Source organism: Xenopus laevis, chromosome 1S (genome assembly GCF_017654675.1).
Source record: "Xenopus laevis strain J_2021 chromosome 1S, Xenopus_laevis_v10.1, whole genome shotgun sequence".
Lineage (NCBI taxonomy): Eukaryota > Metazoa > Chordata > Amphibia > Anura > Pipidae > Xenopus > Xenopus laevis.
In genome coordinates this window covers 111716560-111744208 of record NC_054372.1, presented here as the reverse complement: position 1 = coordinate 111744208, position 27649 = coordinate 111716560, and the positions used below count along the sequence as shown (strand labels likewise).

General features: G+C 39.1%; 1 protein-coding gene across 1 annotated transcript in view; it reads left to right on the top strand.

The window, feature by feature from the left end:
- Positions 1 to 16798, top strand: part of mob3b.S (MOB kinase activator 3B S homeolog) — a 69180-nt gene extending 52382 nt beyond the window's left edge. Inside the window, exon 4 of the mRNA XM_018243791.2 lies at positions 15918 to 16798. Within this exon, the coding sequence (XP_018099280.1) occupies positions 15918 to 15947 (30 nt within the window). The 3' untranslated portion in view covers positions 15948 to 16798. The remainder of the gene's footprint in view (positions 1 to 15917) is intronic.
- Positions 16799 to 27649: the final 10851 nt, after the last annotated feature.

The following is a 27649-nucleotide window of genomic DNA, read 5'->3' as shown; positions in this document are numbered from 1 at the left end:
CACTATTAATACATTTTACAGTGATATAATCCGGTAATTTATTAGAGGTCACATCTTGGCCCAGATTTGTTAACCGATAGTAACCAATAAGGTGTATTTTTCTGGCCATTAAATGCTGCCTGCTGTTTGGTATGTATTACTAGACCTGGTGCAAACTTGGCTAACTTTGGCCTTTATGCCATGCAAGATAACTATAAAAGCAGGAAAGGATAGGTGTGATCACTCCAGAAACTGTTTGTTTTGAGGATGTACTTTCCTGCATTCAGCATGAAAATGTCAACTGGGTCCAATTCCTTAGGCACAAGTTCTCTGTGTCTATTACCACATGCCATTGTGGGAACCCTGGAATTACCACCACCTTGGAAGTGGTGCTTCCCCTGCTTTAGTATGTGCACTTGGGTGCTCAGTGTGACTGTGTTGAAGTGCAAATAGAGCTTTATACACAACTACCTTTAATGGAAAGTAATGCAGTGACTGTGGGAAGCATGACTGCATTGTAAATAAGTCCTCTTATTTTGACATGTCTTAGGGTGGCCATACACAGCCCGATAAAAGCTGCCGACAGACCGTGTCGGCAGCTTATTGGCCCGTGTATGGGGCCCCCCCAACAGGCTTCCCCGATCGAGATCTGGCCGAAACAGATGAGCCCATGTTCTGCCCATGACAGCAATTGTACAAAAGTTATGTCCAACACAGCTGGTGACAGTCTCCCTCTGAAAATCGTGCGATCGGCAATACATGCAGAGATATTATCGGCAGCCGACAGAAATCTTTTATCCTGTCTGATTGACCAAACGACGATCTCCGATGGACAAAAAATATCGGGACTCTCCACACAGTCCGAAAATCGTACGAATCCTTAATTTGTACGATCTGATCTTTGCGTCTATGGCCAGCTTTAGAACTGAAACCCGTATTTAACTGGCAGTGTTGGAGCCAGTGGTACAGTTCAGTTCATATATAACATCTGGAGATCCCAGCTGTATGATTCTTGCAGGCGTGGTGGCTATTTATTCTCCCCACAGCTGCTTTCCTTGCATAGTCACTGAATTTGGACACTACACATGATTGGAGTAACTGTGCTGTGAGCTATTTGGCAACTTAATATACCAGTAATTTTCTGCGTTGAATCAAACCCAAGAAAACAAATGACGTGTGCACAACCTAGGAGAGATCCCTCCAGGATAGTAGTTTCATTACTAAGCATATGGCAGGGTGCATGGAAGTTTCTTTAGCTATGTGTCAGGAGAGGTATTATTTTGCTCATGTTAAAGGAACAGTTATTAAAACTGTGTAATGTGTTCCAGAAAGTATAATGTTACTAGTGTACCAGCCGACAACAGAAGTGCAAATAGATTTGCAGCAAAGTGATATACCTGTCTGTCCTAGAGGAATATCTCTGCAGCCAGGAACAGGTGTGAGTTAAAGGGGCTCTTCACCCGAAAACTCCGTACTGAAACAAGATTTTATTTCAAGCAACTTTTCTGTATACATTATTTGAAAATGTTCATAGGTTTTAAATGTGGTTTTAAAAGTGATTTGTAAATGTAATTCCATTTGGAAGCAGTTATCTGTCATCCGTACTTCTCAAGCACTGTTTGTCAGATGGCCTCTGCTACATTCTTTTAACAGTCAGAACCAGCAGTGCAGAGTACATGTCACTTCCTAGAGAAGAGCCCAACCAGATGAGTTTATAACACACAGCTCTGTGTGACATTTAGCATATGTAATCTGTTTAACATTTCAAAGTCCAAAATAACTTTGTACTATTTTGGCAAAGTCTGTCCCTTTTCCCAAAGCAAAGAATTAGTGGTTAATATTTACTGGTTTAATGCAGTTAGAAGAACAAGAAAAAAAACATTTTATAGCTGTTATTTCAAATGCTAGAATTATTTAGAGACCTGGGTGAGTTGCAAGGCTGGTTTTATGCATTTTGCTAGTACTGTGCACTGTTTTTCTAACTGTCCAGCTGAATCTAAAACCAGTTGACTGGGCTTACGATTGTGGCTGCAGAGAAGCACTTCATTAGCACAATCTCATGTGGCTCTCTGTGTGAAGCAGAGGATAGGCTTGTGATGAAGTGAAGGCTAACTGTAGATTTTCCAAGCGCTTCCCTCTGATAGCTACTTGGAGGGAAAGTAAATAAGCTCAGGAACGGAATATGAGAGGCTTACGTTCATAAGGCAACATAAAAGGATCTTGCAGTACTCACAGAGGTGTAATAGACGGTTATATAAAGGAACCATGATATTACATTAAATTAATGCAATGCTGATACGCTGTAGTGGGGAATATTTTCCCTCCCTGCCTTCCCTCCTCCTTTCAGATTCAGATCAGGGGTTTACCCAGTTTTTATTTTTACACTGAACAATCCCTTTAAATTATCTATACTTGCATTGATCTGCATAGTTAACCACCGACAAAGCTCTCCTTGTATTTACAGGCATAGCAGCTGTGCCTGTTTAGGTAGGCATGTGCTTAAAATAATGTTGTGATCCCTATTAAAATATGAATTGCTTCTGTTTGAAGTAAAGCTAGTTAATAGCTTAGGTAGGGTTCCAGCTGCTTTCAGAGGCACTAACTTATACAGCAGTTGTCAGATTAAAGACAATTGTACAAAGAAGGCGTTCTTGCATGCCCACATACATCACATATAATATATGCTTGGCCAGACCCATAGCGTTTTATGCTTCCATGGCCAAACCTGTCACATTTGAGCTTTAGCCTTTTGTTCATTCAGCACTGGTTTGTGGATTCCTATGAACAGGGTTTGTTTCAGTCGTGTTTGGACGTTTTCTGAGGTTGGTTTGGCAAAATGTTTTCCTTTGTAAATATAATTACTTACCGCATGCAGTTTTCCAGCACGTTCTCTATATTTCTTGTTTGAGAAAGCTGACCAGGCAACCTGGCCAGCCACTATACCCCCCATAGGTGTGCAAATGTGTGTGTATGCGCACAATCATACCTCCCAACATTTGAAAAACGCAAAGAGGGACAAAAACTTGTCTCGCGTGCACCGCAGCAAATGTTTTCGGCCACGCCCATTTTGTGGCCACATCCCCTACTTACCATGTCCATTTAACAAAATTTTGCAGGTCATGAATCTTGAATACATTTTGGGGAGTTTTAGTGCCATGTTTTATGTGTGTTTCTTTGCTTATCTTAAATTGTTACAAAGGTATCTAAGTGCAGTTGCTGGCTGTTCTGGGCTCTCTGCCAAAAAGGCTCTTATTTTAATTAAGTTGCAGAAACTTCGTAACTTCGTAACTTTTTCTCAAAGCAGTGCAGGAGATCAAAGAGAAAGTCTGGACATTTCAGTAAGAAACCCGGGACAGCGGGCTGAGCTGTCAGAATCGGGACTGGCCCACAGAAAATGGGACAGTTGGGAGGTATGCACAATAACTAGTAGAGGTGGAAGAGTTTATAGGCGAGCGCTGGGAGAAGGAGTGGGTATTAGTGGTGACAAGGACCCAGACCAAGGATAGGTGATAAAGAGGTATATGCCAGAGCCCCCACCACCATCTTTGCACCCTAGTCATGTGCCTCTTATGCCTACCCCTAGTTCCGGCCCTGAACAATGCCCCTTGCAGTCATGAGCAGACGCAAATGAATAAATATAGACAGGTTGCATTGAGGCTTTACTGGGTTGCATTAAGGGATTGGCTTTCAGGGAGACCAGTTGTGATATTTTAAAGGCAAAATATTTTCTGTTAATTTGTCCTAATTCTGTTTTTTTTACTTCCACCTGACAATATAATAACAGGCCCCACTTGCTGTTTGCAAGGATCGTTCCCTCTCTGCATTGCATACTGTATTTCTATGAATAGCTCCATATATTCTTGTAAGCCCATATGAAAATATGAAATCCGGGCAGTTTGTATAAGTATCTACCCGCTACCAAAAGATTATTCCGGAGACAGTTTGAGAAGTAGTTGACAGGAGTTAGCTGATGTACTGATGTTAGCTTTGTGTTGTGGCTCATGCTGTAACAGAGCTTTGGAACAGGATCATAGGAAATGCAAAATGTCTTTGGGTGTGCTTTGATGTGGAAGTAAGTGTAAAGAATCACTCAGACGTACCCTCTGGGCCAGTGCACCATGTGCAATAAAAACATAGAGCACAAGTACAAGTTACAACTACTGAGGTGGGAAACCAGTCAGAAACAATAGGTCTGTGTCAAGTGCATACCATATTCATTGTTGTAGAATATTGTACAGTAAGTACAGTAGGTAAATGTGTATTTAGGAAATACTAATACAGAGACAAGTTGCATAAACGTGAGCACTGCCTGTGCCAAACACTAGTGCCAACACCACTGAAGTAACTTTGCTGTGTTTTGTGTTTACTACTACTTTAGGCCTACATTTGCCTTGCTTCATAAAACTGCATTAGTCATTTCATTTAGCAAAAACATTTGTTAATAATTGCCATGTCCATGTGGCACACCATTCACTCACTGATATGTATACCATTACCTAATTGCCAGGTCCATTTTACAAAATTTGGCAGGTTATGGAAGTTTGAACACATTTTTGGGAGTTTTAGAGCCATGTTTTATGTGTTTTAACAGTTTTGCTAATGAATGTGAAATTGCCCTTGTTTATCTTAAATGGTTACAGCTGTATCAGTAAACGTAACTATCCTCTTCTAGGTCTGGGTGCAGGATGTTCACCCCTCCATACACACATTTTCTTTACATCATTCACTGCATTGTGGTCTCCGGCAGACCCTGGGGGCGCTGGGTGCCATCCAGCCACTCCCCCATTGGTACGCCACTGAATTGTATCACAATACTTTTTAGCCTTTATGGAGCTTCTTTCTGGGCTCTCTAACAAAAGACACTTATTTAAGAATCTCTTATTAGTTACAGTTGTAGCTTTGCTTTTCTTAAATTATTACAAATGTATCTAAGTGCAGATGCTGAATATTCTGGGCTGTCTGCCAAATAGACTCTTGCAGTTTAATTGTAGCAATATGCAATATGCTATTGTGGGCAGCTGATGTTTTATAACATTCTCACTTATGTGCACACTTCACAAGTGTGCTAAATACAGTATGTGTTCTTTAGGCGCAAGTATCTGTGCCAATTGCCACAGGCAGCTGTAGCTTCCCCCACACCAAGAGGAGCACTGCATGTAAACTCATTGGTAGGGTTGCCACCTGTCTGTTTTGAACCTGACCGCTCAGTTTTTGAAATTCAATTAGTAATGAGGTAAAAACTGTGCTTAGTCCAAATGTGACAGGGGAGATGAGCTGCACCAATATTCAGTTAATGGATCCACTTATCCATGTTTCAAAAAAGTTCATAGGGGTGATGGAGGAGCGCTGAAGATACACGGGGAAATCCTATAGGAACAAGATGGACAAAGCCTCTATGGTGTATTATCCTTTGTATGCAAGGTTGCTGTTGAATAGCAATTCTACTCACACTTAGGAAGAGATCGTATCGCATCCACGATCGTATCGTATCCAAGTACATTACTTAGAAAATAGTTCTATTTTCTAAGTAATGTACTTGGACAAACAAATCCTTTAGAGATATTTGCGGACATCGCCAAACCACACTGCAACCGGATCGCTAAACCACGTGGGAGAGAACGCCGACTTTGACATTTGGGAGAAAAGCCTGACCACTACCTGAGAAAACCTTTCCTGTCAGCGTAAAAGCACCAACTTTGAAGCAGCCGGCTCGAAGGGAACCGCTACTAGCCGCATCCACACTGACAATTGAATTACACGCTATTCTTACAGTGATACCAGGTAAGCGCATTATCGGCGAAATCTCCAAACGTACTGTGAGGTACTACACTATTCTGCACTCTCAAACTAACAGGCACACGAACGACCAGTAACAGATCCGACGAAGCTTCATTTTCTGTGATACGATCTCTTCCTAATTGTGAGTAGAATTGCTATTCAACAGCAGCCTTGCATACAAAGGATAATACACCATAGAGGCTTTGTCCATCTTGTTCCTATAGGATTTCCCCGTTTATCTTCAGCGCACCTCCATCACCCCTATGAACAGTTTTTGAAATTGCCTGTCAAGTTTTCCAAATTATGAAACCAGGTAGGATTCTCCTAGATTGATAGGACAATTGGCCGATTGGCGATCGCCACATAATATCTCTGCCACAACACTACTGACCCGCCCCCACAACATCACCACTACATGTCCGCACCAGTTAGCAGCAGACCCTACTGGTTGGGTCGGTGCATTGGTTCTTTGTGTTAAAACACAAGTGCAAGGTGCAACTACATTCATGCATAATCTTGGCCATAAATTAATGGCCATGATTCCGCTATAGTAGATGTGTGACCACAATTGTGGTTGCCTTTTCTTGGTGTACTGGACTACAGCTGGATTCTACTACTATATGGCAGAGCGGTGCTGTTCCTCCATATAGCAATAAAGATGAGGATGCGATGCTGTGTTGAAATGGTGTGCCAAACGGCACCTCCAAAATTTATTTGTGCGGAATATGGCCCAGACGTTTCAGGAGCTACCTGCTCCTTTCTTCAGTGGGTAAGTGCACTTACCCACTGAAGAAAGGAGCAGGTAGCTCCTGAAACGTCTGGGCCATATTCCGCACAAATAAATTTTGGAGGTGCCGTTTGGCACACCATTTCAACACAGCATCGCATCCTCATCTTTATTGCTACTTGGATATATCACGTCGGGTCACGTGACTGGAGGAGACGCTGAGCTGTTAAAGCCACCATACATTGTAACCAAGTTTCGTGAGTGTAACAGTTTCTTTATTTACTCTGTTCCTCCATATCACAATGTGATGTTTCCTTTAAAAGAAAAATGGTAATCACAATATATATATATATATATATATATATATATATAAAACAGGTGTGAGCTTGGGACCTGGGGTTTTCTGTAATTTGGATCTCCATACATTAAGGCTTAAACATTAAGTAACCACAATATTATTGTTTTGTATCCAATAAGGACTATTTTATTATTATAGAGAAAAGGGAAATAATTAAAAATGTTAATGATTTGATAAAAATGGAATCTATGGGAAATGGCCTTCCATAATTTGGAACTTTCTCGATATCAGGTTTCCAGATCTCATACCTGTATTCAAATGAAGACTTTTTTTTGCCCTGGTGTGTTCCAGTTTACTTCTTCTTTTGTGCATGATCACTCTATACAGCTGCCTGACAGTCAGAATAATACTTCTATTCATTGTTCATTTTTTGAATGTTCAGACTCCAGCTCTTTAGGATTGACTAAAAGCAGGATATAACCTTGTGCTTTTGTATGGTGAAAAACCTCTCCAAACATTTCCAATATCTTTATAGTTAAGGCACACAGCTATATTCCTAGTGTAGAGAGTACAAATAACATACCCCACAAACTGATGCTTGCCATTGAATTCTGAAGTGCAGCTAGGGTTCTATATTGATCCCAGCTGTCTTTGTTGAACTCATCTTCGATTTCCCAGAATTCTTTTGTTTTGGATGTAAAGGTGTTGGCATTGTGGCATCTGCCCACTTCCTTGCATTACACTGGAATCACAGTAAAGGTATTTGCAGCTGGGATATGCTACTCAACGCCTAAAGCTAGCTGCATTTCAAAACCCAGTGGCGTGAGTAATAACTAATAAAATGTTAATTGTATGTGCAGCCCCTAAGCCCAAAGTAACATTGTAATTATTTTCAGCTTTGCTGGCTGCTGTGTGAGAGAATCAGGCTGTTAGCCCTGCTGCAACCCTAATCCATTCCATATAAAATAGAAACTTCTTAAAGGAACAGTTCAGTGTAAAAATAAAAACTGGATAAATAGGCTGTGCAAAATAAAAAAAGTTGTCTAAAATAGTTAGCCAAAAATGTAATCATATATCCCAATTGTCCCATTTTCAGATGGACAATTGGGATATATGCTGGAGAGCCCAGAACAGCCACCAGGTGCAACTAAGATACTTTGTAACAATTGTCAGATAAGCAAATAAGTAGTTGTAACAATTTAGATAAGGAGGTCCCTTGGGAAAAGTTAGACTAACAGTTTAAAGGGCAATTCACCATTAGCAAAACTGTAATTACTGGGTGCAGCAAATTTTTTTGTCCCTCTTTTTATTTCCAAAATGTTGGGAGTTATGTGTAATTTATTCAGGCTGAAGTGACTGGATGTGGAACAGAACACTACCTGGTTTTTCAGCTCTCTAACTCTGAGTTAGTCAGCGACTTGAAAGGGGGGCCAGATGGGGCATAACTGTGCAGTGAGTTTGCAATTGATTCTTAGCATGCAGCTCAGATTCAAAAGCAAACAGTTTGTGCCCCCCCTTCAAGTTACTGATTGGTTACTGCCTGGTAACCAATCAGTGGAAACCAAGAGAGCTAAAACCAAGAGAGCTGTAAAGCAGGAAGTAGTTTTCTGTTCTGTTAGACATCCAGTCACTCCAGCCTATATACATTACATTTTTGGCTAACTAACTATATTAGAAACATTTTTTATTTTGCACAGCCTATCTATTTATCTATTTATTTTTATACTGAACAATTCCTTTAACAATATTGCCAGTGACAGAAACGCACACTTTGAAAGAAGCTCCATAAAGGCTAAAATGGACAGTCATTGGTGGACATGAAAGAACAGAGAAGGATGATCAGATATTACTACAGGTGCAGTACAAATATCTTTTCCTATAAATAAAGGGACTTTTGTGTTTAAAAGAGAGGTATGTACTCTATTGTGGAATGCACAGTATTTGCTTGCGTATCCTGAGAGTGATAATGTGCCACTCAACTCCTCTCAGAGGAGCACTTAAGCCGCACACTAATGGCCCTGCATAATGGAAGAGTGTTTCAGTGCTGAGAGTTGGGCCACTGAGTTCACAACACCACAGATACACTATCTGCTTTTGTATGGGCTTTGATAGCACTACAGATCTGCAGCAATCCCAGTGTGATCATGGAGTTTTCTTTATCATTTTCTTTATATAAAAGACCCCATTCGGTTTACTGAATAACAAATCAGACCCTTTCAGTGATCTGCAATGAGTATGCAGTGTGTAGCCTTTTTGTAGTGATTGTAAGTGTACCTATACTTTTGTTGCATATAGATCACATCTCTGCTAAAGGTGACAGATAAATGAGAATGTCCTGCGCAGTTGTAGACTGAAGCATGCCAGAGAAGATATCTTTTCTAGATCCCATTTTCTCTCCCACCCTGTGTTTCGTATTCTGCACAGATCTATCTATAGCAGGGATCCCCAACCAGTGGCTCATGAGCAGCCTGTTCACCAACCTATTGGCTGTTGCTCCCAGTGGCCTCAAAGAAGGTGCATATTTTTGAATTTCTGGCTTTCAGGCAAGATTTAGATGCTTAATAAATGATGTGTACTGCCAAAGCGAGCCTCCTGTAGGCTGCCAGTTCACATAGGTACTACCAATAGCCAATCACAGCCCTTATTGTACACCACCCATGGACTTTTTAGCCCTTATTGTACACCACCCATGGGGGCAAATTTACTGAAGGCTGAAGTTACTAACGCTAGTGAAAATTCACCAGCGTGACATCATTTCGGTACTTCGCCAATTTACGGTCTCCAGCTTAACTTCGCTAAAAAAAAAAAACGCTGGCAACACAGGGTGATAGGCTGCAAAAGATCGTAAATTTTTTCTGGGGTACCAGGCTTCCCCCCTACATTTAAACTATACTGTGGGCTCATGTGTAGGGCAATATAACAACTCTATTTTCTTCCCTGGTTTTGTGTAGTGTAATGTATTGGCTGCAGCATAGACGTCCATTCAACTTTAACTTCCCACCGTATGCAAATGAGGCAACGCTAGCGCAACTTCGCTTCGCTTGCCGCAGTAACGCTAGCTCAACTTCGCCAAACGTTCGGTGCCCTGGACCCAACTTCAGATTTTAGTGACTTAGCGTTGTCCTGGCGAATCTACGCCTGGCAAAGTGTTGCAATGTGAGTGAAGCTGTCGCTGGCGAATTTTTGGAGGTTAGTAAATTTGCCCCATGGACTTATTAGCCTTTATTGTACACCACCCATGGACTTTTTAGCCCTTATTGTACACCACCCATGGACTTGTGGGGCTTCCCAACTCTTTTTATATATTTTACATGTTGCTCATGGGTAAAAAGGTTGGGCCTCACCCTATAGCATGTGTAGTAATGCCTGTCCCATTCACTTGCACTGCTTCTTAGCTTCTTAGCATGGGATGGCCCTACAGATTTTTGTCTTTCTTCAGTGAAAGCCAGAAAATGGACAGCATTGATTTAGAATGTTTGGCCTGTTTTCCATTCCTCAAAGATCAAAGTCTAGTCTCTGCCACATCATTTAAGAAGATGGAATTGATTTGTGAATGAAACATCTGGCTGTGATATTTCCTCAGCAATTTGTTTTCAAGTAATAAACATAACTTTTCAAAGAAACCCTTTCACAAGAATTAGAGCAATCAGGTCAGAAACCTGCATTCCACTTATAAATCATCCATAAATCTGTCCCCCTACTTCTCTATTGCTACTAACCAGCTGCCAGTCAACCAAATGCCATGCTTTCCAGCATTGTTATTTTTGCTTTATGACAATATAACGAAACATAAGGGAAGAGGACATAGTTCTGTTTAATTGTTCTGTGATAGAGAAACTGTGTTTAAAACTTCCAGCTCTGTTGCAGGAACAAAAACCATCCGAGTTAGCGGGCACAGATCAAGTGATACTCCCTCTAGAGGAATCTTTTGCTCTTTAATGGGGCTGCAAGTCATGAATAGCTGGGGGCAAAATTTCATGTATAATGTTGCTTTAAAGACTAAGTAAACCTTTAAAATAAGTGAATGTAAAGAAGATGGGAGTAAGATTCTAACCACTTTTGCTACTTACATTCATTATTATTATTTTTTTAAGATTCCAAGATATTGAGGGAAATATGCACTGTTAATATGAATGCATTTTGTTACAGTAGTGCCACCCACTGGTTAGTTTCCAACCATGATCCAGTCTAGGAACTTGTCAGGGGAAAGTGCTTCTGAATCCATTTGCTGCCGGGTGGCATGCTGAACCTAAAATTCTGCCACCCTAGACTTAGGCCTTTGTGGCTTTTACACATAACTGGTCCTGCATTCATATTAACAGTACATATTCCCTTAATATCTTGGAATTAAAAAAAAAAATGTGTACATGACAAAAATGCTAAGAATAGCACTCTCATCACTTTAACATTCACTTATTTTAAAGGTTTACTTATCCTTTAATCATTCAGTCCTAATGTTTAGTAATGGAAATAGAAGGAAAGCTGCACATCCAAAAATGAGCAGTCTTTAATTCAGGCTAAAACATGAGGGTAGCGCAACAAAAAGGTCATGTTTGACATCACCTAATGTTTTGGACCCGTAGATCCTTAATATTAAGCCAGTCCTGATGTTATTGAGCTATAGTTCTCAGCCCACATAAACTATGGTAAAAGTGTTGGAATTTGTAGTAAGGTTTAGTTGAGCAGTCTTGTTGCTATTAAGTTGCATTATTTTACTATACATGATAGAATACTTTGGTTTGTAATATCCCAGGATGATACTGAAGATGCCCCTATTGTGACTGTCATCTGATTTTTGTGTGCTGACATAAGAGAATGACTAGCCCATACAGATTTCACTCCTTAAAAGAACAGTAATACCAAAAAAATGAAAGTGTTTTAAAGGAATGACAATATAAGGTACTGTGGCCCTGCACTGGTAAAACTGGTGTGTTTGCTTCAGAAACAGAACTATAGTTTATATAAACAAGCTGCTATGTAACTATGGGGACAGCCATTCAAAGCTGAAAAAAGAGAAAATAACAGATAAACTCAGTAGTTTACAAAGGGATTCTACAGATTTTTTATCTACTATGTGTCCTGTGCTTGAATGGCTGCCCCCATGGCTACATATCCGCTTATTTATATAAACTATAATTGTTTTACTGAAGCAAACATACCAGTTTTGCCAGTGGAGACCAGCACCTTATACTGCCTTTCCTTTAAATTATTTTTATTTTTTTGGTGTTACTGTTCCTTTAATCTCACTTTCTTTCAACTCTTGGCTCATCTGACTGTAACACTCTGCATCCTTTTTCTAACAAACTCTAAATGTGGATCTGGAACTCACTAGATCCCCTTCCCTAAACTTGATATTAAATGAAAAGCCCCTCCAATAATTGGGAGATACCCCTAAAATGCTAAAAGTCCAGCATTCAGTCCCAGCATGTTTTCCTACAGTTATCAGAAATGACCTGAATCCAGGGCCAGTGAGACCCCATGCCATATGGCTTCCCAGGCTGCTCTGTATGAGAGAAATTATTTAAAAAAAAGAAGCCAATAATTAAAATAAATAATGACTTTGGGAAGAAGGCTCTGTATTAAGACAGCTTTGTTGCTGCAGAGCAATCTCAGTTGCTTACATTTGCAAAACAATTTTTAAACCATGGGGTGCCAGAAAGATCTCAGGAGGCTTCAGAGTGGGAGTAAGCAGCTTAACAATAGCACCACCTGCCATAACAACTCCCCCCACCGTTCCTCTGTTTCTATCGGCTGCTTGAGATGAAAACCTTAAGGGACCAGTAACGGCAAATACTTTTTTTATGTTTAAGGTTTGTATGTGTTGACCGAGAAGCTACAAATAAACTGTTTCTTGGTAACAAATGTCCTGTTTTATGTGACATCGCTATTCATTATACAGAACTGGAGAGACCAGTGATTAGCATTTGACCCCTGTTTATCTTCCAGTGTAAGAAGGAAACACAAACAAGCCGTGAATAACCTGGAAATGATACTCCTATTGTCAGTGCTTGCTGATATCGGTTATAATTGATTATTAGTAATGGCACTTGTGTAATGCACTTTATAACTTACTAGAACTTGGGTTGCCATTAGAAATAATGGGGCCTCATACTACTTAGTTACCAGGGGGCCACCATTGCACAACCAGGCCAACCTGTGTAGACAGGGGCCAAATTAAAAAAAACCTTGTTCTGTTATGTCCAAAAGTGAATGCTACCAGCCAAAACCCAGCCCATACCTACTACAAGTCTCATACCTTATTATGTGATCCATGAATTAACTTTGTCCAGTTTGTCCGGGCTCCCTTGTGCCTCAGGGCCCCACCACTGTAGCCTAGGATCCCAGTGTGTACAGGGAACCACCTAGTTTTTTTAGTTCTACAGATGAAGCCACTTTGGTATTTTATAATCTTTTTGTCCCTCTTTCTATTTCAAAAATGTTAGGAGGTATGCATCTGGACCCAGCAGTAGTCTAGAAGTAGTCTGTGTGGATGTAGCCTAGGGGCCCCACATGTTATTAATCCACAACTTGGGCCCTGACCAGACTCCCACTTGTCACTGCTTGATGTTGGCCCTGCTTGTATTACAGGAAATTATATACACCCTACTATAAGGTAAAATAATCAATTATTTGCCCCATTATATAGCCATGGAGCTATTTGGTGACCTTTAATATAATTCTATTTTAAAATAGGGGTACATTGTTTCATAATGTACTAAAGGTTCATAAAAAATGTGCACAATGCTAACGTATTCCCCTCAATTTTACTGTCTCAAATATATTATTTAAGATAACTATCATATATATATATATATATATATATATATATATACACACATATATATATATATATATATATATATATATATATATATATATATATATATATATATACACATATATATATGTATTGACCTATCTGTGCGTATTACAGCCTGCACTTACATTTGAAATAAAAATCAGTACTTTAGAACCAAAGGATACCCTATTGATGCCGGATTACAATTCCCAGTGTAATGACTGTATAATGAAGAATATGAAATGGCAAAATGTTCTTCTCATGTATGCTTTATTTAACATTTCTTTTTACAATTTGTATTACATTTCCCAATGTATGTCATATAGTCAAAAAATATGTTTACATTTACTACTTGGTAGCTTGTATTTTAAAGTCTTTTGATGCCACCATGTGGATGCAAGATAGAATGCAGTGCCAAAGAGTAGTCATTGAGCAGGGAAGGGAGCAACATTAAAACAATAGGTGTAAACTGCTGTTTTTTGCACACTTGCTCCCTGCCCTATACTCTAGTGAATGAGGCAGGTGTCTGTGCATATACCTCTGCTTGTGTTGACAGCTCTGTACTCCTGAGGAGCCTCACTGCACTGTAGAGCCTACATATGCGCTTGCTGCAGATGCTTTGAGAATGAGCCCTAAGGGCCTCCTGCGCAGGTCCAATTGGGCAGATCCGTGAACAACCCAGACCCACTAACATACAACCTGACCCAAACCTGCCTGCTATCAAGGGCCCTGTCTCTGCTACCTGAAGACACGTCAAGGCGGGGGAGGATTTAGCACAGAGTTTGAAACCAAGGCACAGGAGATGTTTACATAAAGAATTGTTACTATACAGAGAGGTAAAATTCCTTTTTTACTATGATTAGATATAAATAAGTTAGGGACCACCATGTGGGGTCTTACCTTGACATGGTATGGTGGCTTATCAATATTATGATCATAACTTTGTAACAAAAAAAACCCTGTTTCAAAATTACATGCACTTGCATATTTACTTGAATCATTAAGACAGGGCTCTTAACGTTTTGAAATTGGCCTCAGGTGTGCACCCACAACCCCCCCCCCCCATAGTTATGTATTTGCTGGAAGCTTTGGCTAAGCTCATGTGGTTATTGCACCCTCATACCCACCCCTTTATATTTTTGGTGGTCCCCCTCACTTGTTGTGCCTTGGTTTGTGCAATCCCTCTCTCTTAAAAGCCATAGATGCTAGCGGCATGGGAGGATCTAGCCGTGAAAAAACCAACGTCCCATTAGACACTTCTCTATGTACACACACACTTATTGTGTTACTCATGTAGTTCTCCTTTACACTCTTCTATTCTATGCTTACATTCATACACATTCCTAATATACACACACACTTTTCCCTTTTCACTACCATATACACCTTCACATTTCACTTACACATGTATACACACTATTGTGCAACTGCACATATCACTCCACTTTGTTTTTAATTACAACACTTTGCTTCTACTTTTCTAAAATGGGCGTTGGTTAAGGCAGTCTCTCCCTCTTAAAAGCCGCTCAGCAGTTGGCGGGGGAGGATTTAGCACAGAGTTTGACACCAAGGCACAGGAGATGTTTACATAAAGAATTGTTACTATACAGAGAGGTAATATTCCTTTTTTACTATGATTAGAGATAAATAAGTTAGGGACCACCATGTGGGGTTTTACCTTGACGTGGTATGGTGGCATTTCAATATTATGATCATAATTTTGTAACAATAAAAACCCTGTTTCAAAATTTCATGCACTTGCATATTTACTTGAATTATTTAGACAGGGCTTTAAACTTTTTGAAATTGGCATCAGGTGTGCATCCACAACCCCCCCCCCATAGTTTTGGTTATTTACTAAACTCCGAATACTTGAAAATCCCCGAAATCCGAAAAATTTGTGATTCTGTTAAAAACCTATTATAACACAAAAAATCTAGAATTTTTCGGAATTTATTAAACCTCGAGGGCTAAAAAGCCTGAATATAAAAACGGCATCTCAAACCTGTCGAGGTTGCATAAAAGTCAATGGGAACAGTCGCATTGATTTTTTCCGGGGGTTTCGGGCAATCTCACAAGGTTTTCGGAGCTTTCGGGTGAAAACTCTGAAAAATTCAGATTTTTTAGGGAAAATTCACGAAAAAATCAAGGTCATTTTCAGGAAAATGTAATAATAAATAAGCGTTAAAAACCAGAGCGGCTTAGATCGGACCTTGATAAATAACCCCCGTAGTGTTACTGCACTTGCTGCAGGTACATTAGCTCTTTTGGTATAGGACCAGCTTAAGAATTAATGAAAGTTTAACTGATTTATATTTTGCCTTTGTCTTTTACAGAAAGAGATGACTGCACAGATGTGTCAGTAAAGATGGACCACATGGAATATGAAACACAGCCTTGGATCCCAACATTGTGTGTTTAGTGGGAATGTGCCCACGTTCCAAAGGAGCGGAGAATTCGGTGAAAGCTGTTTCGCAGAGGCCCAGCACACCACACACACACATACATACACACATACTTACACACATACTTACTGCTGCTAGTGCATTCCTGTGGGACCACGTGTGTGTGCATGAGAGACAACAAATTCACAGACCTTTCATGGACCTTTTATTAAATAAAACAGAGTTAACAAGAGGAAATAACATGAACGATGCATCACTGGATTTCCCATTACACACTTGCTTCTTTAAAAACACTTGTAAAAATATTTTTCTAATGAAACTTGAGGATTGTTCCAATTTTTGCTAACCCTGGTTTTATACATAGATCCTTATTTTTTCAGTTTTTGAGTTATTTCTGCTTGAAAGTGGTGCTGATTACACCTCACTGATAAACAACAAATTCTGTCTGTCAGGTAGTTTTTCCACAGAAAAAGTGACTGCCTTATATCATATAAATGTGTCCTAGGGCTGCTGCCTATACCTACAAGTACTGCAACCCTATGTTTATGCAAATTCAGCCTCAGAATGAAATGGATTCATGGCTTGTGTTGCCACATATATCTAGACAGGTATTACCCCTCCCTACTTGACATACAAACTGTATAGTTATAATAATAAATTAAAAAGATATATGCAAACAGGCTAAAAACAAACCATATAGGATAATTGAAGAATGGAAAGGGCTAGAAGTGCTGTATTTTATCCAAATAATCTAAATTTTTAAAAAATTATTTCCTTTTTTCTGTAATAATAAAACAGTACCTTGTACTTGATCCCAACTAAGATATAATTAATCCTTATTGGAAGCAAAACCAGCCTATTGGGTTTATTTAATGTTTACATGTTTTTCTAGTAGACATAAGGTATGAAGACCCAAATTACTGAAAGATCCCTTATCCGGAAAACCCAAGATCCTGAGCATTCTGTATAACAGGTCAAATACCTGTATAGGAGTTTGTGCATTGGTCCCAAAACTCAGTGACAGCAGCACAGAGCATGTGCAGTGAATCAGCAGGAAAGAAGATGGGGAGCTACTGGGGGTATTGTCAGAGACACAAATCTTCTTGTAAAGTGCTGTGGTTGCTAGAAAAGATGCTAAACACATAAGGGATCGATTATAATGCATGACACCATGTGCAAAAATAGGCAGCAATCAGCCTGCCACATCAGCACACATCAGAGATCTGTCCTCACTGCCTGCTGCGCCTCATAACGCTGCTCTCAATTCCCTCAGATCTCTGCAGAGATGAGCATTAAAGGAACAGTACAAATCAAAAAATTAAAGTGTTTTATAAGTAATAAAAATATAATTTAGTGTTGCCGTGCACTGGTAAAACTGCTGTGTTTGCTTCAGAAACACTACTATTGTTTATATAAATAAGCTGCTGTGTAGCAATGGGGGCAGCCATTCGAAGGAGAAAAGGCTCAGGTTACACAGCAGATAAGCTCTGTAGAACATAATGTTATTCAATATTTAACCTGTGTTATATAGACCTTTTTAAATTTCCACCATTGCTACACAGCAGCTTGTTTGCAGGGCAACAGTACATGATATTTTCATTACATTACTTTAAAACACTTTAATTTTTTAATTTTGTGGTGTTACTGTTCCTTTAAAGGAACAGTTCAGTCTGAAAATAAAAACTGGGTAAATAGATAGGCTGTGCAAAATAAGAAATGTTTCTAATATAGTTACAAAACTGTAATGTATAAAGGCTGGAGTGACTGGATGTGTAACATATTAGCCAGAACACAACTTCCTGCTTTTCAGCTCTATAACTCTGAGCTAGTCAGCGACTTGAAGGGGGGCCACATGAGACATAATTGTTCAGTGAGTTTGCTATTGATCCCCAGCATTCAGCTCAGATTCAAAAGCAACAGTTATGAACCATGTGGCCCCCCCTCAAGTCTCTGATTGGTTACTGCCTGGTAACCAGGGTAACAGTCAGTGTAAACCAAGAGAGCTGCAAAGCAGGAAGTAGTGTTCTGGCTATTATGTTAGACATCCAGTCACTCCAGCCTTTATTCATTACATTTTTGGCTAACTAACTATATTAGATACATTTTTTATTTTGCACAACCAGTTTTTACTTTTACACTGAACAATTCCTTTAAGGGGTGCACTTTTGTGCTTCTTACTTGCGCCCCTGGGTTAAGTAAATTACACATTACACAGTGATCCCTAACTAGTGGCTCATGAGCAAAATGCTGCTCACTAACCCCTTGACTGTTGCTCCCAGTAGCCTTGAAGCAAGTGTTTCTTTTTTAATTCCTGGCTTGGAAGCAAGTTTTAGTTGAAAAAAAAAAAAACAGAGCTTCCTATAGGCTGCCAGTCTGCATATGGACTATCAAATAGCCAATCACAGCTCTTATTTGGCATTTCATGCTTGTGTTGCTCCCCAAATCCATTTTCATTTGAATGTGGCTCGTGAATATAAAAGGTTGGGGATCCCTGCCTTTATGTGTAGCATTTCTAGTTTATGTTCTTTGTTAAGCTTTAGTTCTCCTTTAAACAAAGAAGCATATTATGTTAGCATTGATTTAAAAAAATCAATATAATTAACAAATATATAGGTTTAAAATGATTGGTAAGCGTAATTGATCCTGATAAGTGTGATAAATCTACTGGTAGAAATAATTTTAATACTAATAAAAAATGAATTAGGTACAGGTGCATAAAATGTCTTAATATTGAGAACTGGTGAAAAAATATCACCCTCTCTGGGGTTGGCTTTATAAAATAGATGATATGGATGCAGCCATTTTTTGTGTTGAGACATTGTTAATTGGAATAAATGATATGGTTTGAATGGATGGATAATAATACTGCAATAAAACATAAAACTTGTTTTTTTAATTTGATAAAAAGAGGAAATATTTTGGGTGTTTTTAAATGAACCTTAAAACTTCACTTTCAAAATAATAACATAAGGGCAGAGCAAGCAGTTCTCTCCACTCCCCAAAAGCAATAAAACATACTCTTTATTTATTTACTTGGCAAATTGTTATATTTGTACAAATATCCTGTGAACAAGATTGTAAATAATTCTGATACTGGTCGTTTTGAATTTTTAATGAGAAGCAAATTTGGTTCCTAATGAGATTTATACTGCTTTTTGATTTTTTTTATAAAGCAACATTAAACTGTGTTTAATCCTATAACAATAGGGGAAGGTCTTGTTATTAGCAAACATTGACACTGCTCACAAAAGGGGAAAGGACCATGAGAAATAACATTGCAGTGTGACATCAATAAAACTCCTGAAAAAATAATAATGTGCTTTTATCATTTCTGTAACCATTGTGATCTGTACTAGACTAGAATGTCATCTTCTGTAAGGGCAATGGTCATGTCCAAGTCCATCAGCTGCTTTTTACAGGGGATAGTTAGGAAAGCCTTCACTTTCCTTTCTATGAAACTGTCTCTGCTCTGAGATTTGACATGATTGGATGGAGCTATAACTTTCTTTCCTCCCACTGTCACGTAGGGGCAAAAGGGGTTGTTCATCTTTAAGATGACTTTTAGTATGAGAGATACTCTGAGATAATTTGCAGTTGATTTTCATTTGTTCTTATTTGTGTTTTTTGTTTAGTTATTTACCTTTCATTCGGCAGCTCTCCAGTTTGTAGTTTCAGCAACCTGGTTCCTAGGGTCTAAATTCCCCTAGCAACCATGCACTGATTTGAACAAGAGACTGGAATATGAATAGGAGATGACCTAAATAGAAAGATGAACAATGAAAAGCACCAATAAAAATACATTTTGCAGGCTTAAAGAGCATTTGTTTTTTTTTTGAAAAAAAAAAAAAATGGAAAGCTGGAAAGAAGAAGAAGGCAAATAATTCAAAAACTATAAAAAATAAGAGCAATTGAAAAGTTGCTTCGAATTAGCAATTTTAAAAGTTAACTGAAAGGCGAACCACCCCTTCAATAACCCCGCCCATGTATTAGTAAATCTTTTCAGTTTCTAAGAGAAGAACTACACGGGCGTTTTCGGTGCAATCCGACATGTTGCGCAGCACGTCGGATCATGCCGAAAACACCCGTGTAGTCCTACCCTTATACAAGTAATGACCTCATTGCATGGACTGGTAGAAGGTATAGTGGGAGTTGCAGTTACATAGTATTGTTTAGGCATTATCTCTAATAGAATGGTCTCCAGCAATTAGTATTTGCATATGCTAGTGGGCTACTAAACCCTACAGGTCATAGGTTAATTTTCATTAAGGCTTCTCCCAAAACCTGCCTGACACCTTATACAATAATACAAAAAATAAAATGCTCCCATAATAACTTGCTGGTGTGTAGTGGAAGGTAGTCTCCAGTATGGGGAACAGGGGCTGCCTGCTACTTTTAAATAGACGTGCATCACAGCACTGGCATCTTCTGACATAAGTACAAGCTTCTCTGCTGCTGGGTTTACCTTTAAACTTGACATCCCTCATAGCTCTGTAGTCACTGGATTGGCTGGTGGGGGAACTTCAGAACCTCCTTCCAGCCAATCCAGGGTTTGCACAAACATACTATAACTTGAAGGCAGCATGATTACTGAGCGTGGCTTTTATATATTTTGGAGCTTTCAGATTGCAGATCTCTAATTGGGATAAGTAAACAGTTTAGATCGCTTAACACCAACAAATATAAATCCTATGTGTACAGGGAAAATTCCTAAGGCAACATGTTGCATGTTAGATATTTCTTACCTTGTTCAGATAACTGCGTATATGCAGCATGATTGACTCTTCCTATGCAGACACAATTTGTTTGACAAGAGTTATTCTACCTATTAAGGTAACTATAGACACACCAATAGTTTCATACTATAATCGTTGCATGTGTGATGGGAGACTAGGCGACCAGTATCGGTAACATGCCTTGGATATCGGACGTCTAGTCGATTGGGCAGGACTGAAAATTTCGATCCGGCACCTTTGGAGGTGCCCCAGCATTGTAATGTTAATGCTGAATTGTTAGATAGAGCTAAAGAATTATTTTTGTTTTTACCTGCATATCTGCTGATCAGGGCCGGAACTAGGAGAAGGCACCCGCCTAGGGTGCCATCATGGGTTTGGGCGCTCTTTTGATAGTAACTTAATAGTTATAACTTAATAGTTTTTTAATTTTATAAACTGCCTTTTCTTTCCCATGAGTCATACTGCGGGCTACATCACTCCCAACCTCCCTCTTGCCAGCTGCTGGCACTGGTACATATTTGTGGGCAATATCTTGGCTGCTACTTGCACAGGTAAACAGATGATATGGGGCAATATGATGGATTTGTGGCTGCTGCTGGCACAGGTACATATTTGGGGGCAATTTTGTGGATATTTTGGCTGCTGCTGGCACAGGTACAGATTGGGGGCAATATGAGGGATTGGCTGCTGCTGGCTCAGGTATATGGGACAATATGGTGGATGCTGGCACAGGAACACAGATGTTTGGGGCAATATAGTGGAGTTTTGGCTCCTGCTGGCACAGGTACAAATTAGGGGCAATATGATGGATTTTTGTGGCTGCTGCTGGCAAAGGTGCAGATTGGGGGTAACAATACGATGGATGTTTTGGCTTATGCTGGCACAGGAGCTTGGGAACAAACTGAGGGATTGACTGCCGTTGGCACAGGTACAAATGTGAGCAATATGATAGGTGTTGGCACAGGTACATGAGGCAACACAATGGCTGCTGGCACAGGTACAGGGGGCTATATGACTGGTAAGGTAGGAAATGGTAATGCAGGACTGGGTGGGGGGCACTGATTGAAGCCCTTGAATAGGGTGCCAAAATACCTGGGCCCGGCCCTGCTGCTGATTCAGCTCTTTACGTTAATAGAATGGACAAAAGATCTTTTGTACAACCAAAGGTCGTAGGAAAGAGGCCGTAATTTGTAGCATATATGTCTTTTATTGAATTACAATTCCCTGCAACTGATTCTCTACATGGAAGCCTTCATCTTTTAAGGAGAAGGAAAGTCTGTTTGCACTTGGGGTGCCAAATGTTAGGCACCCCCAAGTGATTGTATTGATTTACCTGAAACCTACTACTATTGTTTATATAAATAAGCTGCTATGTAGCAATGGGGCAGTCATTCAAAGGAGAAAAGGCTCAGATTACACAGTAGATAGCAGATAAGCTCTGTAGAACATAATGGTGTTATCTGTTATCCACTATTTAACCTGTGCCATATAGACTTGTTTTCAATTTCCGCCATTACTAAACAGCAGCTTGTTTATATGAACTATAGTAGTGTTTCTGAAGCAAACATATCAGTTTTACCAGTGCAGGGCAACACTACATGATATTTTCATTACTTTAAAGCACTTTCATTTTTTAGTGTTACTGTTCCTTTAATTAAAGTTATCCATTTACTTATTGAAGTATGAATTGTATTCAGGTTACAACCAATCTCCAGAAATGTAACATTGGGACTTGGTTATATTGGAATGATCAACTCACCAACTACGGATTTACATCCAGTGCTGCCTTAAGCATGGCCCCTTCCCTACTTGATTATTTCATGTGCAAAGACTTTGCTGCCTAGGTCCCCTAGAACAGGGGTCCCCCTCCCCCAAGGTTTAAAAAAAATGTTATATATATATATATATATATATATATATATATATATATATATATATATATATATATATATATATATATATATATATATATTGAACGGGGCAGCACTCCGCTTCTATATCATCCCTAGGTACACAGTAAAAAGTCCAAAATATACTAAAGAAGACCAGCAACACAGAGATTTCTTATGATTTAAATGAGTATATTAGAACGTGCATGTACAGCCACTTTTAATACATTTAATAAGTATAAAACTAGAAATGTAATTAACTACTGCATGTGTAGGGAGTGATGGGCGAAATGTTTCACCAAGTTTCACTATGAAAATGAATCCCATAGACATAGACTGTAATGGATGAAAAAATTTGTTGCGGCAATATTGCCGCCCATAGGCTTGAGTGCATTCTGGTGAATTTCGCCGTTTTGCCAATTTTCTGCAAAGCGAAACAGGTCAGATTCCCTCATCACTACATACAATACATTATTCTGGCGTGATAGAAAACCAGCTAGAAATCTAGTGGGCAGGTTTGAAAATCCTGTCTTGCAAGGATCATGTTGCCATGTTGATAGGCACCCATTATGATCCGCTTGTTGGCCTATGGGCCAAACATTTGTATCAGCCAACTTGGCCAATCATGTAGTTGGGCAAAGATGAGTTAGTGACTTCGCTAAATGAGACAATCTTTGTGTGTATGGCCGGTTTTAATGTTATTAAGAGCATGAGCAATATGGCCGAGACTTATTCTATATAAAATCATGGGGCATATTTATCGAGGGTCGAATTTCGAATTTGAAAAACTTGAAAATTGAATTCAAAAAGACTAACCGAAATTAAGTTGAATTTTTTCTGACCGAATAGGTCTGTTTTCAATCGATTAGGTCTGTATTTGGCCGAATTTGAATCGTACAAATCGAACCAATATCGCATTCAATCAAACCAAAGTTTTCCCCAAAAACACTTAGATCTTTCAAAGTCCACCAATTGACTCCAAATAAGTTCTAGGATTTCCCCATAGGCTAAAACAATTCAGCAGGTTTTAGGTTTAGAATTTTTAAAGAGACGGTACATTTTTTTTCAAATTCGATTCACATTTGAACTATTCCCTAGTCTAAATAGAAAAAAAAATAGCTCGAAATTCGAATTCACCTCGACCCTTGGTAAACCTGCCCCTCATGTGTCTGATAATGTGCCTTAGCTATCTAGCATTCATTAACAATCCATCAAGTAAATGCCTTTGCCGTGTATTTGGATTCCACTTGGTATTGAAGCAATCGCTTTATCACCAGCTAATTAGTGTGAAAGGTTTTTTTTAGAAGGTAATAATATAAGAGACATTGTTTGTCTTTCAGCAGAACTGATCAAGATTAGAAAGCTTGTTAGGGAGCGAGCATTACCTTGGGATAAAATGCCCAGCTGCAATAATGTTCTATATATATAGATGGAGGTTTTGGTTCTTCGTTTCATAACGGGCTCCTGTAATTATTCATTTCGAGTCTGTTTTATTGTTTCTGCTCAAATACCTTGAAACATAAGAACTTCAATCAAGGTTTGAATCACCTCACCCTGCCATGCATAATACAAACAGAGGACCCCCAGTCTGCGTGCAGATCATCTCTTTACTAGTCATGGTGTCTTTTGGACTGTACAGTATTATGAAAGGGATTTCATTTGGCCTGTTCAACTGGTGGTATGTGCTTGGAGGGGCATGCATGGTGGCTTCAGCCTTTGCCTTCTTCCGGATCTATGAAGTTTGCATGATTGTTGCGTACAAAGATTCAGTTTCTGAGCTTAGAAGGAGTCCAGAAATGATGTGACTTTTAAAAGTATATCACTCATGGAAGAAAAGCATAATTGGAACAGCGTGATTTTCAAAGTGGATTGTAGATGAAGAAAAAGAATATTGGGATAAATGTGGATTCTTCCTGAAGGAACAATATGCTGGGGACTAACGGACTGTTAAGATTGTTCATGGACCATACTGGGAACAAACTAACTTATACATGTAATTTCATTCCTCATTAAATACCCACATTATCTGTGCACCTCTAATTGACAGAAACAATGTGCTCTGCACCACTCTGAGTATCTTTTTACTGTTTCCCATGGAACCACCTTTCTATTCTGGCAAGCATTGGACTGGGCTTTTCTTTCAGAAACTTGTTTTTAGATAGAAACCCTGCATGATAAATGTTGCCTTCTTATTATGTATCCCACCATTGTCTTTTCTGCTTCAGTGACTGACATTCACCTGCTTATTAATAAATATATCTATATATATATATATATATATCTATATATATATCTATATATCTATATATATATATATATATATATATATATATATATATATATATATATATATATATATATATATATATATATATATATATATATATATAGTATATGAACATATTTGTTTTTGATTCAGGATAAATAAAGTAAAATACTATTCATTTGACAAGTATATTGCTTGGCTAGGCTTTTGTAGTAATTTAGTGGCCATTATTTCTTCCATGTCCAACAATTTGAATGTAAAAAAAATCCCAAGTGTTTTTGCCTTTTCTTTTAATATAAAAAGTATATGAAGCAGGATTGTAGTGAGTGTTCAGCAGATGCACTTTTTTTTCAGTTCAGTTGTTAATACTTTCAATTTGTGGCCATTATTTTAATATTGAAGTGCAAAGTTTAATTTTTCACCTTGTCATGTCTTTTTAAAGCAGCTGGAGGGGGGGCACGGACTCTGTAACTGTATTGAATTGATACATTTAGTTGATACATTTGTTATCTTTGTCCCTGCTGAGATGCAGTATATTAATATACATATTATTGTGTCAAGAAAGGATGCCGTTTATTGGTTACTCCAGGGCCAGAACTAGGCAGAAGAGGCACCTGGTTAGGGCGCAACGATAAGGGGGAGCTGAGCAGGTACATGTTAAAGTGTCCTCTGCCTACCCCTAATCTGTGTTGCTCTGTCCTTCATCACTCTCCCCTCCATCACTATCCCTGCCCTCTGTTGTTCTCCTCTCCCTCCCTTCCCTCTGCTACTGCATAAACATGTGCATGTTTGTGTTTGGGCGTGTGCACACGATGTGGGGAGAAGGGTGGCCAGCCGGATTGTCTCAGCCCTGGGTTACCCCTTTTACATACTGTACTATATCATCACGGACTGTCCAATGTAAAGGTGAGAGGTAAAGTGCTGACCCACTTGCAACAATGAGAAGTACATGCATGATCAGACTGTTAGCATAACCAGCTGTAATAATATTTATTTAGTCCTTAAATACTCTGCAGCACTTTACAAAGATTCTACATCATTTTTTGCTGGAACTTATAGTTCTTATCACATTCATGTACCCTATGGTTCATTTAATCAGGAGCCAACAAAACTGCCTATTGTTTTTTCGAGTATTGGAGTTTTCAGGAGTACCTGTAGGAAACCCATAGAGAAATGTAGCTTGGAACTGATTGCCTTCTTAAATTAAGCTATACATATCAAGTCACTGGAGTGTCAGATGAACATAACAAAACCTTAAAATGTAAACAGCTACATACTGCAGTAGAGACATGCCCAGTGTCATTTTGCTTATATTATGCCCAATATTAAGTAAATTGTAAGAACGCAGTGCTGCTGTAATGGAGGCATGGTGATGACATCAGCTATAAATGGTGCTTAGTAATGTTACAAATCACATGACCAACTCAATATGGTGTATGAGTAATAATGTAATGACTACTTTAAAGTAAGATAATGAAAAGCCACCCCAGTTACATAACTTGTATAGCCAGTGGCCGTTAATAAACGTATTTATATGCTCTCTGATTTGTCGTTACATACATTACAATAAGGGTGACGTTATTTACAAGCTCTTATCCAATAACCCAACAAAAAGTAAGTTCCAAATTAAAGGAAGGCCATCTTCCACAGAGTCCATTTTAAGCAAATAATTGTAATAGTTGATTTCATTTACTTGATAAATTCAAATAAACCTGACCCTAGGATGATATCAACTGCTAAGCTTCTGACTTGGTCATTAGTTCCTAAATTGGGACCCTTATCAATCACGATGGGATTTTGGACTTACGGGAAAATCCTTTTCTCGTAGGCACGGACTGTAGGTGCAGATGTTATGGGTTTAGTTATCTATCACCTGGAGGCAGGATAAAAGATTCTTGTCTTCTATGTACTGCTGGCTCCTCCCCTTCCATTCTTTGTAAAGCAGAGGAGGAGAGTACAGTATGGAAGTAGAGCTATAGGTATGTGGAGAGGAGAAGAGACAGAAGAAGAAAACAAAGGATAAGGATTTCTACGGCTACACTATGCTAGCACCCTGTACTAATGGTTACTCTAGGGTGGGACTTACTGCACTGACAGTCCAGGCCTAAATGAAATGGACTTCCCTGTAAGTCCCAAATCCCCTTTTCTCTAGTGGCCCTTTTTTGTCAGTGCAGATGTTAGCTGACATTCAGAAGTTGTGCTCTGTATTGTGAGTATTAGTCCTGAATTGTAATGGCAGCCTGCAACAACTTGCATCCATAGACCACTTGTGTGGAGACCTCCATCTGCAAGCTGTAGAATTTAATGAGTGTGTAGAGTGATGACCAGGTAGCAGCTTGGCAGATCTGCTTTAGGGATGTCTCATTTTGTAATGCCCATGAGGTGCTAGCCACTTTGGTAGAGTGTGCTGTGGCATTAAGGGGTGTAGGTCTGCTTGCTGAAGAGCAGGCACAATTGATGGTGCTGACTTTCCATTGGTGCAATCGTTCTCTTAGATGTAGCCTGCCCTTTTATGGTCCTATGTGATAAACAAGGTATCAGATAAGTGGCTGTTATATGCAGGTAATATCTGATGGCTCTCACTGCATGTAATAATATCTAGCTCTCATTATTCTGGGACAAAGAGAGGGGAAGTCCTGATTAATGTGGAACTGTGATACCACCTTGGGTAAGAATGAGGTAGTGTCTTAAGTATTGCCTTGTCATTATGCAAAATGAGCCAGGGTTCTTTACAAGAGATTGCACTGAACTCTGATACTCTCCGAGCAGATGTGA